The sequence below is a fragment of the Gracilinanus agilis genome, chromosome 6 (genome assembly GCF_016433145.1).
Source record: "Gracilinanus agilis isolate LMUSP501 chromosome 6, AgileGrace, whole genome shotgun sequence".
NCBI lineage: Eukaryota > Metazoa > Chordata > Mammalia > Didelphimorphia > Didelphidae > Gracilinanus > Gracilinanus agilis.
In genome coordinates, this window is record NC_058135.1 from 98,123,138 (window position 1) to 98,138,064 (window position 14,927).

The 14,927-nt window shown below is 38.0% G+C and overlaps 1 protein-coding gene across 1 annotated transcript in view; it reads right to left on the reverse strand.

Annotated features, from left to right (window-relative positions):
- The window catches only part of PALLD (palladin, cytoskeletal associated protein), a 479,197-nt gene that overhangs the window by 5,264 nt on the left and 459,006 nt on the right, over window positions 1–14,927 (reverse strand). The window contains exons 15-17 of the mRNA XM_044681559.1: window positions 10,444–10,538; window positions 6,635–6,767; window positions 2,268–2,475 (exon numbers count right to left, since the gene is read on the reverse strand). Coding sequence (XP_044537494.1) covers window positions 2,268–2,475; window positions 6,635–6,767; window positions 10,444–10,538 — 436 coding nt within the window. The remainder of the gene's footprint in view (window positions 1–2,267; window positions 2,476–6,634; window positions 6,768–10,443; window positions 10,539–14,927) is intronic.

Sequence of the window (14,927 nt, forward strand, 5' to 3'; positions counted from 1 at the left end):
CTAGGGAAGTGCAGAGGTGCTTCTTCCCTCTACTAAGCTTTTAGTATTAGCAACTGGTTTGACCTGTTGCTCTTTGAAGTATGAAGAAAAACAGCTTGATTCCCTCTCTCTCTCTCATGAAAGAAGCACAAGTCTACGACTCTAGTAGCAATAGCTCTAACTCCTGCTATTCAGTGGTGGAAGTCATCCTGTAAAAGAAGGAAGCCCAGTCTGCAATCATTTTTAAATGTGTGCATGTCTGTATCACCCCCTAGTGGTCCTTCAGCCAAAATGGCACAGCTGGCAAAAAAAAAAAAAAAAAAAAAAAAAAAAAAAAAAAAAAAAAAAAAAAAGAAAAGAAAAGAAAAGAAAAAAAGAAGAAGAAGAAGAAGAAGAAGAAGGTAACTCCACTTGGTCCAGAATTCCCTAAAATCACTTGGAGAATTAGAATTCGAATTAGGGTTGAATTTGGCTGGGTTTTATGGTTTTTTTTTTTTTTAGGAGATTGGGATGATGAAGGTGGGAAGGAATGGGTGGAATGAGCAGGATACAAAAATCTAAGTCCCGGGTTGAAAAAGATAGCTTAAATGCTGAGGGACTTATGTGAAAGAAAACTAGCCACATTCAGAGGAAGAACCACATGTGGGAGGAGAAACACAGAAGAAAAACAACTGCTTGAACACATGGGCTGATGGGGATATTATTGGGGATATAGACGCTAAATGATAACTCTAGTCCAACTATCAATACTATGGACTTAGGTCTTGATCAATGATACATGTAAAACCCAGTGGAATTGTGTGTCGGCTAAGGGGAGGTTAGGGGGGCTTGGGGGAGAGGGAAAGAACATGAGACATGTAACTAGGGGAAAATATTCAAAATAAAAATTTTAAAAAAGAAAAAAGATAGCTTATAAAATTCATAAACAAGGTCCAGAAGCCTTAGCCACTGCCACATAATTTGAAGAAGTGAAGACACTACGCCCCAATTGTATGGTCCCAGTATATGAGAGCCAGAATGAATTCAATGCATATTTAATAAGAGCAAAGATTGCTATGAGGTGAAAGGAAGAGCACTTGGAGGGAACACACCATCTCTATTGAAGTGTGAAGAATCCCAGTGTGGCTGAGATTTTCCAAAGGTCCCTTCCTTGGTCTGATAGAGTGCCACGTCTGGCTCTAAGCTAGGCTCACATGATCATTAATTTTCAATAGAATGTATACTCCCAGGGGCAGCCACTCTTTGGATTCCTACTGCCTTGCATAGTTTCATACACATGAATAGGTGTTTAATAAGTATTTATTGAATTGCATTTTGGGGCAAGGAAAAATCAATATTCTTATTAGTTTTTGCTTATGAGGATGCTATGAAACTCTCCCTTAGACACATATAATATTGAGTTTTCATCTTAACAGCAACAACAGCAATGATAAGTGGCTCCGTTCATACAATGCTTGATCCTTAGCAAAGTGCTTTACATATATTGTCTCCTTTAATCCTAGTTAAGAATTATATTCTGACATAACACTCTCCCATATTTTGCCTTCCGTGTCATAAAGGAATGTATCGCTCTGGTCGAATAAGTCACCCCCTAGTGGCCTCCCTATTGATAATGAGTTGAAGCATATTCCAGTAAGAAGTTGGTGAAGTATGTGAGAAATGGAGTAAGGAATTTTAGGTAGGAGATGTAGGACTGTGGTAGGAGAAGTCATATTCAAAGTGGGAGTGAGTTTTGAGATTCATTTGAATTTGGAGGCATGGTTGAGTCCCCTCTGAATGTTAAAATTATGTTAAAAATAAATTAAAAATTTTAAAAATGTTAAAAATTCATTCATTCCTTCACTCATTCATTCACTCACTCACTCATTTAGAAAAGTACAAGGCAGTCTCTTCTGCAAAGGAGGGCTCATTGCTAGATACAAGTAGGCACAAAGCTACAAAGGCAGCTTTCTGAGAGTTACGGTTGTCATTCTTTCCCTCTTTCCCCAATAGAGAATGATCTTATCTACACAGAAAGATGAATGAAATGGCAAAAATGCTGTCTGGAATTCTTTCTCCTCGGTTAGTCAGGAAAGAGCAAAGAGACTGGACAAAAGCAATGACTGAAGAGGAGCTGGTACAAATCATTTTCCATGCACCTTGTCCCTGTATCGCTGACGTTGGCATTTTGATGGTACATGAAATGGTGACTAGAAACACAAATGAAATGGGGTGGCAAAATGCACAGACAAGATCATATTGCAGAGATTCATGTTCAAAAAGACGCCCAGCTGTTCCACAATAATTACCAGCAACGATGAGTTCCAGGCTGAAAGAGTTCTGCCCAGCTCGATTGGTGGCTACACACGTGTAGATGCCAGCATCTCTGGATGTGACAGGCTCAATGACCAAGGAGTGTATGCCATTCTCTCGCACCAGCATCTTATGAGCACTGTCAGGGCGAATTGGCTTTCCATTCAGTTGCCAACTTAGATCTGGTGTTGGTAATCCACTGACCTTAATCAGAAAAGAAATTAGTTAAAGGAAACTCAAAATGCTCTAATAAACAATACCTTGATATGGGTTCTAAATAAATAAAACAAGGGGGTGGTGGAAGATTGGACTAGGTGGCCTCCAAGGTCCCTTAGAGCTCTAGGTTAAGAAGTTTTCCTTGTGTAAGATAGATTTTTTTTCCCTTTAGCAATCAGATCCATTGTCAAATGTTCATAGAGAGAATGACAGTTTTGGAAAAGGTCAGTTAGTCAGTCAATATACATTTATTAAAGCATGAAGCACTGTACTAAGAACTGGAGATACAAAGGCAAAAAAAACAAACCCCTGCCTCCAAGAAGCTCACAATCTAATGGGGTGAAAGATGGCAAAAATAGAGCTAGGTAGAAAAGATGATTTTAAGTGGACATCATTTCTATCTTCCAATATTTGAAGCAACATACACTTGTCATTTGGAAAAGAGATGATTTATTTTATGTTGCCCAGAGGGCAGAATCAGGACTAAAGGGCCAGAAGTCACGGAAAGGCAGATCCTGGTTTAACAACAAAAAGATCTTTCTCCTAATTAGAGCTTCTCAGTAATAGAATGGGCTGCCTTGTGAGCTAATCAACTAATTTTTCTGGAGAATCTGAATGACCACTTGGTTGGCTGGCAGACATCTCAGTGATGGAGGGGATTAATGCTCTTGACAGGACTCAGGGAAAGGAACTTCAGAATGTGGAATTAAGAGCACCGGAGCCCAAACTATAGCTCTGCCTTTTATAATTTGTGTATAATGTTAGGCAAATCATTCAACCCTTCTGGGCTATGGACTATAAGGAAAATTAAGAGGTTGAAAGAGATGCCTTCCAAGATCCCCTGTAGCTCTAAATTCAATGATATCATCTATGACCTCCAAAATGATCTCCTGCTCTAAATACAGAACTCAATGGTCTTAGATGCCCTTGTAGGTCTGTTCCAACTCTTGAAGGTTCTGTGATCTTGATTTGGGATCCACTAGATCCTTTCCTGGGCTCCTAGGTTTCTAAATGGTGAATTTCCACTGTTTCTAGTCCAATTGAAACCACCATACAACTGTTTTCTGGTTATCTTCATATCTTGCTCTTGTTCTCCTGACAAATTATCTCTGAAAAGGCTACTCTAGGTCCCTGGGCTTCTCTTGGCTTACTTCACCATTTTCAGACTGACTTGGACTCTCAGCTGCTGTTCTGAAGCCATTTTATGGCTTCTGTGCAATCATGCATACCCTACTTGTCCCCTTGGCTTTTTAAACTCTTGCTCTAGTAAATAATAAAGAGTAAAAAATATAAATAGTAAAAAAAAATAAAATCAGTACTATCATTCCTGGAAAGGATGTGCCAAACCAACTGCTCTAACTAGTCTTAATGTCTCTGTGACTTCCTTGGTCAAAAAATCTCTCCCCGACCACTATTCCTCTCTATTTTTTGTCTTCCCATTTAGAATGTAAACTTCTTGAGGGTGGGGATTATCTTGCTTTTTTCTATTTGTATCTCTAGCACCTAGCCCAGTGCCTGGCATATAATAAGCGTTCAGTAAATACCTTCTCATTCTCTTGCCCATTAAACTATGACTTCCTTGTTAGCAAAGGTTTAATTTTCATCAGTGAACCCATCCGGGATGAAAAAGTTTAATGTCTTATGACCTCAGTAGAATGTGAGAATTATTGAGATGATGTCAGCTGAATTTTTTGGAAGAAAGAAACATAGCAATGGCATTAATGAGAATGGCGAATACCTCATTCCATCCTCACACAGTATAATCACTTCTTTCACTGTGAGCCTGCCATAGCTATAAGAGATACTATTTAATATATCAATCAGTAGCAAGGGTTATTATTTTAATAACCCTGGAAACTGGGTAACAAAAGCAACTTGAGATTACCCAGAAAGCAATCTCTACAAATTATAATCACAATGGAAACATCTTAACATCTTAAAATTGTGACAGTTGTGTTGACCAGACATCAGATAAAAGCCATTTAATTGCTAATAACATGATGCATAGTGAAGCCAGAGGATGGCTGCCATCTGTCAGCTCTTTCCAGTTTTGCCCTTGATTCAAAATGGGAGGAAAGTACCATTTAAGGGAACTTTCCCCCCCCTTCTCTCCTCTCATGGGAAATTCACAGACAAAAAAGATGTCAGCTGGTTTATAAAACAATTCTCCCTTTGAAGACCCAACTGTGCCAAAATCTGTCACTGAACTTCCAAATTCCATTCTGGCTATATGTCATTCATTTGATCCTGCCTACAGTGCTTTGAATTTAAATTCTTTGAGTTAACCTCATCATTTTTAAAGGTGCCTCCTCCTCATAAATAAGGGGCAACATGAAAAGGAAGATTTCTCTTCTGTAAGAATATTTTAAAAATCAAATCAGATGAGATTCCAGTTGTGTAAGCAGTTAAATTTCTCTTAGGCACTGTAGTATGAGTATATAGATTGGAGAGGGATGCACTCCCCCACTTTGGTCACCTTCCCACCTCCATAATCATGCCCCTCTCCTCATTTTCAGTGCCATCACTGACTGCCCCTGCATCAACATCACCACCAGTGGCAGCAATGCGGAGGTGGGAATGGTGGGAAGATGCTTTAGGTAGGTCCCAGGCTTCTCTGAGAACTGGAAACAGCATCACAGCAGGTTAGATCTACTTTTCTCACACAACAGGGCCAACCCACCAAATTGTGTTCCTTTTCGAAGAGAGAAGAAACGCCCAGAGTTTTTGTCCTGCTCTAACCGTTAAATCTATGTTGGATCCATTCCAATGGGAAGAGTTACTCATGTGAAGTAAAAGGAAAATGCCCCTTCATTCCACCCCTTTGTCCTTCCTCCTCCCCTCAAACCCCCAGGCACAGGAGCATTATATGATCGTGGGGGTTAAAAGTCACCTTTTTGGACATCATTTTGGACAGTTGGAGCTCTTAAGAAATGTGTGGGAATGGGGGAATACATACTTATAATTAGTGGAGAGGAAAAAGCTATGTTCCCTCAGGCTTAGTACCAAATCAAGGAGAGTCAGTTCCTAAGAATGAGCCCGAAAGGGTGAAAAGCTTGAGTTTGGGGCATATTAGGAAGGACTAAAGCTTAGTTTGCATCTACAATGTTTAATGGATATTTTCCCTATATAGTACATTCCATAGAATGTGATCATCTGGTCCAATTTTCCACTAATATTTTACTTATTCATTTTAGATCCTAGCAAGAAAATCAATGAAGTAGAGATATTTATTAATTAAAAAAATGTTTTTAAAGTAAGTGTATCTTTGTCAGTGATTTTCCTGAAATTAGTCTAAAACTAATTTATAATTATAATTTAATAATAAACTAATTTAGGTTTAAACTGAGGAGAGAAAATAAGACGTTTGTATATTTTGAATCTGAAATTAGCTTGATTAAAAAAAACATTTTGGCAGGGTCTGCCATAATTCTTACAAATAAAAGAGCAGAACTATATTATTTATCTTGTTTTAAAAACTTCTTTGTAGAGCAAAGTGTAGTGCAATAATAAAAGAATAATAAAATATATCTAATACCTCTTGTTCCTCCAAAACAAAAAAAGTCTCATTTCTTTTTCATGGAAAAATATGGGTAAGCAGAGATAAATTTATTTTCTTTGGAATGAAGAGAGAACCAGCAGAGGGCGCCAAAAATATTTTAGAAAAGAACAGTCCAACCCTTAAATCTAGCTCCATGTCTGAAATGAAAATTTGGAGTAAGATTTTGATTTGGAATAGAAGACAATGGGAAATTGACATTAAGTTGTCTTTATGGTTTCTCTTAAAAGTGGAGGCATCTATTCACAAAAAATAAATATAAGAGAGAGAGGGAGAAGGAGAATTTTCTTAGCATTCCTTATCAAATGAACCAAGTTCACTACTTCGACATCTCTCCCCATATATTGATTTTGAATGCGTGCGCAGAGAAGATGTTTACCAATAATGAAAAACATAATCAAAGAGGGAACGAGAAAGTGTGTCAAAATCTCTGGGATATAATAGTCTTGTCTGAAGCTTCCCTGATGCTGCTAATAAAAAAGAATAATTTTGTACATTTATATTGGATCTCATATAACTTTTCCGTAAGAGAAGCACATGGTAATGATATTGAGATGAAGCAAGAGAGGAAGCAATCAGTTAGCAAATTACCTTGCAATCCATCCGGCATAGTTTTCCTTCTTGAACAGTTAGGTCTCCAGGTGCCTGCAAGAAGTGAGGTCTGAAAAATCGTTCTTGAATTGGTTCATTTTCGTCTCCGCTGTCTCGTGATCGAGATCGGGGCCTTTTGAAACAAAGTGAATAGATCTCAGGTCTTTTATTTATTTGTTTTGTCACAAGAGGTGAACTGATACAGAGCTCGTTTTTTTTGGCAACCAACATTGGAATAAAAAAAATATTAGAAACAATTATTTTGTTTGGGGATAATTCCTGAACTTAAGGGTATATGAATTGCAGCGGGCCTTAAAACCAAAGGACTTACAGCTGGAAAGGAACTTAGAGACAAGTTGCTCCGAACTCCATTTGTAGCAGAAGAAACTGAGGCTCAGAAAAAATTAGGGGATTTCCTCAAGCTCTTTAAAAAATACATATATGTATATATTAAAAATTTTGAACTCACCAAATACCAATTAAAACCAATATGTTCACATATATATGTATATATATATATATATATTAGAACATGAAGAGACTCATACATGGAATCATACAATGAATTCCATTATGGACAGTTTGTTTTTCTTTTTAAGTATATAACAAATGCAAACTATGGCTTTCTAAGATGACCTGCCTGTCCATGTTTCTGTCTGCTTGGCAAGTAAAAGTAATTAAGATAGTAGAGATGGGAGCTTAGCCAGGTCTTCTACTTCCAAGTAGAACTGTTCTTTCCACTATCCAGTACTGTTTAAATCCTGCTTGAACTTTTACCATTTTTTGGGCCTTTAAAATCATTGCAAATTCAAAGAGGGGTAAATGAAAAAATCAAGCGTTATACAAGTCCTGAGAGCTGGAGTGCAGTGTTAAAGTTTTAATAGTGCTAAGACTTTTGAGACACCTTGTATATAGCAGAATTTTCTTTTTTTCCAAATGAAGTCCTTTTTTTCTTTTAATTTTGTATGAGAAGTAGCAGCAGCTGTTGCCCATTAATTTGCTCCTAACTCTTTTTCAACGGAAATTACTGTAACTTTCCACTGCGCTCTTAGATTTGTGGGAGATTCAAAGTTAATATTTATTTTATGAAATCCTAACACGTTTGCAATGAAGCTCATTTTGGATAAGAAGCTCAGCCTTTTCATATAAGCCAATTAAAAAAAAGTTGCAGCGCAAGACATATTTTCCTTTGACCCCATGATCATAACATTTATAAAAAAATGTCCTTTTAAAGAGGATATGCAAATCAAGAGCACTCTACCAGGTATATGTGCCTCAGATTCTTTCTCCTTCAGAAATGTCTAGTTAGAGAACACATCCTTAGGAGCAGGATAATTTAAACTAATTTCAGAGAAGACTGAGGAAGATAGCACAAGGCAAAATAAAGAGTCCTGCCAGGGGTCACAGTGAATTAAGTTTAAGAACACTTAAATAGAGAAAGCAACAGTGGAACAAATTCAAAGAGTTCTTACTGTGACAGGCAAATAATTGTCAGCTTGTTTATAATCCGTTTATTCTTGCTCCAGGCACAGGTCTAGTTTATGAGGAAAATACCCTTTTGGGAAGCACTGATACATACATGCAAAACGATCTCATTTATTGGAGCTCACATAAAAAAACAACCCCAACGACCAAACAGCACAGATGAATGCAGATGATCAGTGAGGCAAAAATACATTATCTTTGCATGAAGACAGGTAACTAAAGGAAGAGATGGCGAATAGGGTGAGCTTGATTTGAAAATAAAGGATTGACTCAGAAAGGCACATGGTAAGTTTATTATCCCATTGCATTCATGTCCAGAGACATAGGTTTTAATATGAGTGGTGACAGCAATTAAAAATAAATATGAGGGTTCCAGATGTTGCCAAAATGAAATTTCAATTAAATTTGAACAGGGCAAACAAAGAAGGCTTTTCTAAATATCATAGACAAAGGTCTCTGTGTCTGAAATATACCCATCCCTGGGTGGATCCATAATTCAGTCCTGTGGAGGAGGTGTAGACATGTCCATTGCCTGATATTTCCCCTTGGTTCTCTTTTCTTCTTCTGTCACAGCCTGACATTTTTTTGGACCTGCCATTACTCTCTTTGCTGCATATTTATTTTTCCACATAGGCCTTTAGACAAAATGCTTGTGGTTATGGACTATGGCTCCCATCTAGAACTTTCTGAGGCTGCTCCTTTGTGGCAGGAGCAGTATCTGTTTTACGTAGCCTGGGCTAGTGCCCCTCTAAAGAGGCAGGGAGCCCATTCTTGGGACCATCACTGACTTGGCTTCTTTGCTATCTGAGTCATAAAAGACCCATCCAATGGGGAATTGGTATTAGAGGTTTTAGTATAATTTTCATTGCTGTGAGGGAAATCCTTTCTGACCTAGCCTGATTGCCCATGTAGACAAGGAGACAGAGTAGAATAACATTTTATCTGAATTATTATCATTTTTAATAGCTGCTAAGCTTCTTATTGTGAGAAAAGCTAAACAGAAATTGGCCGAAACATTTCACGTTGTAATATGAAATAATATTGAGGGAGTATGTTAAATATATTTCATCCCCAGTATAATCATGATGAATGGGAATTTCATGGAAAACTCCAACACCAACTCTGCACAGGATGGGCTTGGTCCCCACTTTTTTTCAGCCATCTGTGGCAAGGAAGCCAAATCAGTGATGATGCCCAAAATAGCCTCTTTGTCCCTTTGAAGGGAAACTAGACTAGCCTATATAAAATAGGTGCTTCTCCTACCACAGCTTTCTGCTAATCACTATATATATATATATATATAGTTTTCAAAGAGTCTTTCAGTATCTTTGAAGGACACAGAAGCACCAAGGTAGTATATTCTATTGTTACTAAGAATTTACCAAGAATTTATAGCATAACTTTCTTGCAGGGATCTGTGTCTACATCAAATGGAAGGACAGACCAAATATTAAAAAGCACTAAAAATTCATAAAAGATTAGCCAGTTCTAGAAAATGGAGTTGAAGCATACAGTAATGTAAGTATTCTTCACTGCACAGGTACTTCAAAAATGATTTTTTTTCTTGTTTTTAAAATTAAAACAGAGGCAGTATGCTGAACTGGAATAGTGGGCAAAGTCCTGGGCTTAGAGTTTGACTCTGACCCCTATAAGCTATAGGTCACGTAGCCTCTGGGTGCTCAAGGCAACTCCACTGGACTTCTATATGAACTCACAGCCAGGCTATGATCCCACCTCTAATGCAATCACAGATTTTTCCTGTATGCCTGTTGTTAAATAAAGGAATCCTAAGAAGAGGACCTTATTGATGCCTCTAAAGATCAGCTTCTTAGACAGAAAGTCATGGACTTCTTCACTTTTTCAAATCAGGTTGATAGAAGTTATTTGCTTTAGAGGAAGGAAGGAAGGACTTTTAGGATTCTCTAGTCCATTTTACAGATGACAGAACTTAGACCCAAAAAACATGTCCAAGGTTACAGAGGTAAAGACAAGAGCCAGGATCTGGACCTAAGTCCTCAAACTTAAACATGTATCGTACCATGTACAAAAGACGCTTTTTATTTGAGAATAGTCAGATTAAAACATCTTTTATTCTCTCTGAACAGCCCTTGGGGAAACTGGACAAGTTTTCAATACTGGATAGTTGAACTTTCTCTTGACCCATAACATCCTGCAAAGAAATGCAAGAAGGTGTCAAATGGAAACACCTCCACTATGTACTGACAGTTTGTCTTCTGAATGTATTCTGTCTTGGGAGTCCAACCATGACTTTGGCAGTGTTAGTTGCTGTTATGATATCTATAGAAAGGCAATAAATAAGATACCTTCTGACATGAGGCTGGCCTGAGGGAGAGCGAGGACTTCGACCTCTCTGGTTGACAGCCTGTACCATCAGCCTTCCAGTACAGCTCACTCGGCCCTGTCAGAGATATTAGGAAAATAGAAAAAGGAGGAGAAAAATGATTCAGAATTGAATATTTTCATAGACCATAATCTCTCTATTTCTTGCCCAATATTCATCATTCCCAGTCTCAATAAGACATTCATTTTATAGTAGATCAGCCTGTAACATTAGCAACAATATTACTTTTTCCAGAAAAGCATTTTCCCCAGAGATAAGACAAATTTTGGAGCCCAGTGGATGCAGTAAGTGCCCCCTTCCTAGTTCCTGAGGATTTGATAATATTCACTGTTGATTTAGCATTTTCAGAACAAGAAATTACATGTACGTGCTTAAGAGTAAGAAAATTCTGCCTTCTTAGTATTTTTTCTGAGGTCCTTTTTTTAAAATCTGGTATCCACTGTAACTGTCTACCTAAGTGAGCTATCTGTAAACATGAGTACAGCTTTTAATGGTATAGCAAAGTAATTAAAATTATTGCTACATGGATTGTTGCTAATCAGTATCTAAGCTAACCAATGGCACCAGTGGAAAAAGTAAGGCAAGCAGGTATGGAAGGAGGGAAAGAGAGAAAGTGAAACAGAGACACAGAAGCAGAGACAGAGAAGAGAGAGATAAAGAGAGACAAAGAGAGAAATGGAGAGAGAGAGAGAGAGAGAGAGAGAGAAAGAGAGAGAGAGAGAGAGAGAGAGAAACAGAAACAGACAAAGAGAGAGACAGAGAGAGACACACACACATACACAGAGACACACACACACAGAGAGAGAATCTTCTTTCTATATTTTTATATGCCCCATAATGATTTCTTGGGCCTTCATGAAATATTTGGATATGACCTTGTACTGATGTCACATCTATGGCTTTCTGCTGATCCCAAAATAAAAACGAGAACATTCTAATCCCTTTTCCTCTCTTCCCAGGGGCACATTTCTCTAATCCTGGTAATTTTCAAATTGCATGACAAATGGCGTCACTTCCAAAACTTTTAAGTGGTATTGGCATGGTACAATGAGCATTTTGTGAGAAGTTTCTTTGGCCAATGGTGTTATGTTTGGAGCATCGTCCCCCTTTAATATCATAGCTTCATCCAAGAGCATATCCATTCCAAGGATTTTTATCACTAGGTGTTAAATAGCTATAAAAATGGTTCTGCTTACAGATAATGGCCAACATACCAGGAAAATTGGTTTGAATCTGCTAAATTCTTTAGGGCATTCATAAATTTGGCAGAAAGCTTTAATATAGCTTCAAAAGGCCCAAGGACTTTGGGTTAGAATTCCCTAGCCTATCATCTTTACCCTCTATTTAAAATCCTTCTTTCATCAAACTCTTACTCACAGTAGCTAACTGGGTTAGCACATTCCTTTTTTTTTTTTTTTCTGTGTGTTGGAGCCCCTTTCCCCTTCCCTGCTCCATGAATATGCACAGAGTTCCAGTTCCATTTGATTGTGAATTTCTTGAGAACAGAGTTGTCTTTTGCCTTCCTTTGTCTCTGCAATGTATAACATAGTGCCTGCCACACAATGAGCACTTAACTAAATATCTGACTGTCTGACTGACTGAATGTCAGTCCTCGTATGGCAAAGACAACAGAGCTCTTCCCTGGACTCATATTTTCTGGGAAGTTTGCCAAGATAGTCAGGTAATGGTATCACAGAGAAATTTTGTTTTCTGGGTGTCTAACCCTAAGAATCCTCAGTGGAAGTGGTTAGAAAGGCAATGCTAACTCTGACCAATCAGCTCCTTCAGGGACCCCTCATTCTATATCAGTGATTCCCAAAGTGGGCGCTACCCCCCCCAGTGGGTGCTGCAGCGATCCAGGGGGGCAGTGATGGCCACAGGTGCATTTATTTTTCCTATTAATTGCTATTAAAATTAAAAAAATTAATTTCCAGGGGTGCTAAGTAATATTTTTTTTGGGAAAGGGGGCGGTAGACCAAAAAAGTTTGGGAACCACTGTTCTAAATGTTCTATAAGGAAATTGTTATAAAAGCACAAGCACATTAAGATAACCACATAATACGGCTATGCCAGAAAAAAACTCATGTCCCTTATGTAACACTGGAAAAAGCATAGTGTCCAGAGCAACGGAAGGGTTAGTCCTCCTGTAAAGCCATATTATATCTGAAGTGGAAGTTTGATTTTGTGAACCAGTCTAGAAGAGACATTGACAAGCTGGAACCCATCCAGAGGAGAATGGCCATGGTAGAGAGAAGAATCAATGAGAAATGGGTGATCAAGTTAGGGATGTTCAGCTTGGAAGGGAAAAAAAGTCTTAAGGGAAACACGGTAGTTGACTTTGAAAAATAGGATAGATTTATTCTTTGTTGCTCCAGAGGGCAGAACTTAGACTAATGGAGAAAAGTTATAGGGAGGCAGATTTCAGATAAAAATAACTTGCTTAAAAACAGTGCTGTACAGAAATGTAAAGAACTACTTTGTGAGATAGTTGGGGTCCCATGACAACAAATGCTCAAACTCAAACTGGATGACCCTGACTCATGAATGGAGCTGATGACATTCCCGAATTAGATGGCAGATTAGACCAGATGCTCTCTAAGGTTATTTTCTACTCAATGATTATTATATAGGACTCTACTTGCTTTTTAGCCTTGGAAAGATCTGAAGTGATGCTGTATTCTTCTTCTTTTTCAATCCCTATCTTCTGTCTTAGAATCAATATTAAGAATTGGTTCAAAGGTAATAGAGTGGTAAGGGCTGAGCATTGGGGTTAAGTGACTTGTCCAGGGCCACCCAGCTAGGAAGTGTCTGAGGCTAGATTTGAAATGATGCTGTATTCTTAGCAACACTTGGCTATTCTGCCTTGGGTTGTAAAAGCTATTTCATTGTCTGAAATTCTAACTCAATATTAAAAAAAAAACCCCAGAGGTAACTGGTCTTTTTGATGTGAGTCTTCATTATCCATAGCAAATGGGACTCTGAATGCCTGGTAGAAGCCAAACTTTGTGTATCGAGGATAACTGTAGAATCTCCTCAGTTGTATCCAACCTGGAAGGGATCTCTATCATTATATGCATGAGACATGGTCCTCTAGCCTTTACTTCAATCTTTCCAATAAATGGGAACTCATTACCTCCTAGCGCAGCCCATTCCACTTTGGAAGAGCTCAGATTGTTAGAAGGTTTTCCTGGCATCAAGCATAAATTTTCCTCTTTTCAACTGCTATCCATTGCTCACAAACTTGCCTTCTGGGGCCAAATAGAACAAGTTTGAACAAAGGTAAGTTGATATGGTTGAAAGAAAGCTGGATTTGGAGTCCACTGATGTAGGTTTGAATGCCGGCCCTACCCCACACTAAGAATATGACCTTGGGCAAATTACTTAGCTTCTCTTGTTCTCAATTTCCCCATTTTAAAAATGAGGGAATTGGACTGCATGAACTCAAAGGTACTTTGGAGCTCTAAACTGATGATTCTCTATGTTTAATACTTTTTCTACATAAAGTCCTTCAAATACTTGAAGAGAGATGTCATATCTCCTCTGAGTCTTTCCTTCTCAAGGCTGGGCAACTCTAGTTTTTTTTCTTAAAGCTTTACATTCTATACTCTACATGGCTTTTTAAAAGCCATACATTGATTTAAAAGCAATACATTGAGCCATGTATTGGCTCCAAGGCAGAAGAATGCAAAAGCAATGGGGATTTAATGACTTGCCCAGGGTCACGTAACTAGGAAGTGTCTAAGGCCAGATTTCAACCCAGGACCTCCAGGCTCTAGGCCTGAATCTCAATTCATTGAGTCACCTAGCTGCCCCAACACCCCAATTTCTTTCAGTTGATCTTCATATAATATAGACTTAATGCCTTTCTTCATCATCTGGGCTTTCTTTCTCCAGCTCATCAGTTTTATTTTTAATCTCTCAGTTTAATAAAGAGATGTGTGTCTACCATGGATCCATGGATTGATATTAAAATTTGTTACTCAATAATGCTCTTAACCTAAATGCTATTACAACTGATGATGTATATATTATATGTAATATATGGTGTAGAAGACACATCTTAGCTTTCTACAACTATTTACTCTTTTTTTTTTTTGCCAAAGTAACTCATAAAGATTATCTACTAAGGCATGAAGGGTTTATTATCAGGAGAGAAGAATATCCAAACTGATAAAATTGGATCTGCTGATGCATATATAACTATTTACTCCTTGCATGATAAAGAAGTGTGAATTATAGAATCTTGGCCATCCAATTCTACCAAGGCACTGACTATTTTTTTTTTTGAGACAGAGACACAGAGAGACAGAGACAGACAGAGTAAGTTGGTTACTAAGGTCTGAGGACACAATCTATTTAATTTTTGTCTTTTTTCTGTCCATCACCTCACAGCAGTTGTTTAATGCGCATTTGTTGACTGATTGCTACAGAATCAGTCATTCAAAC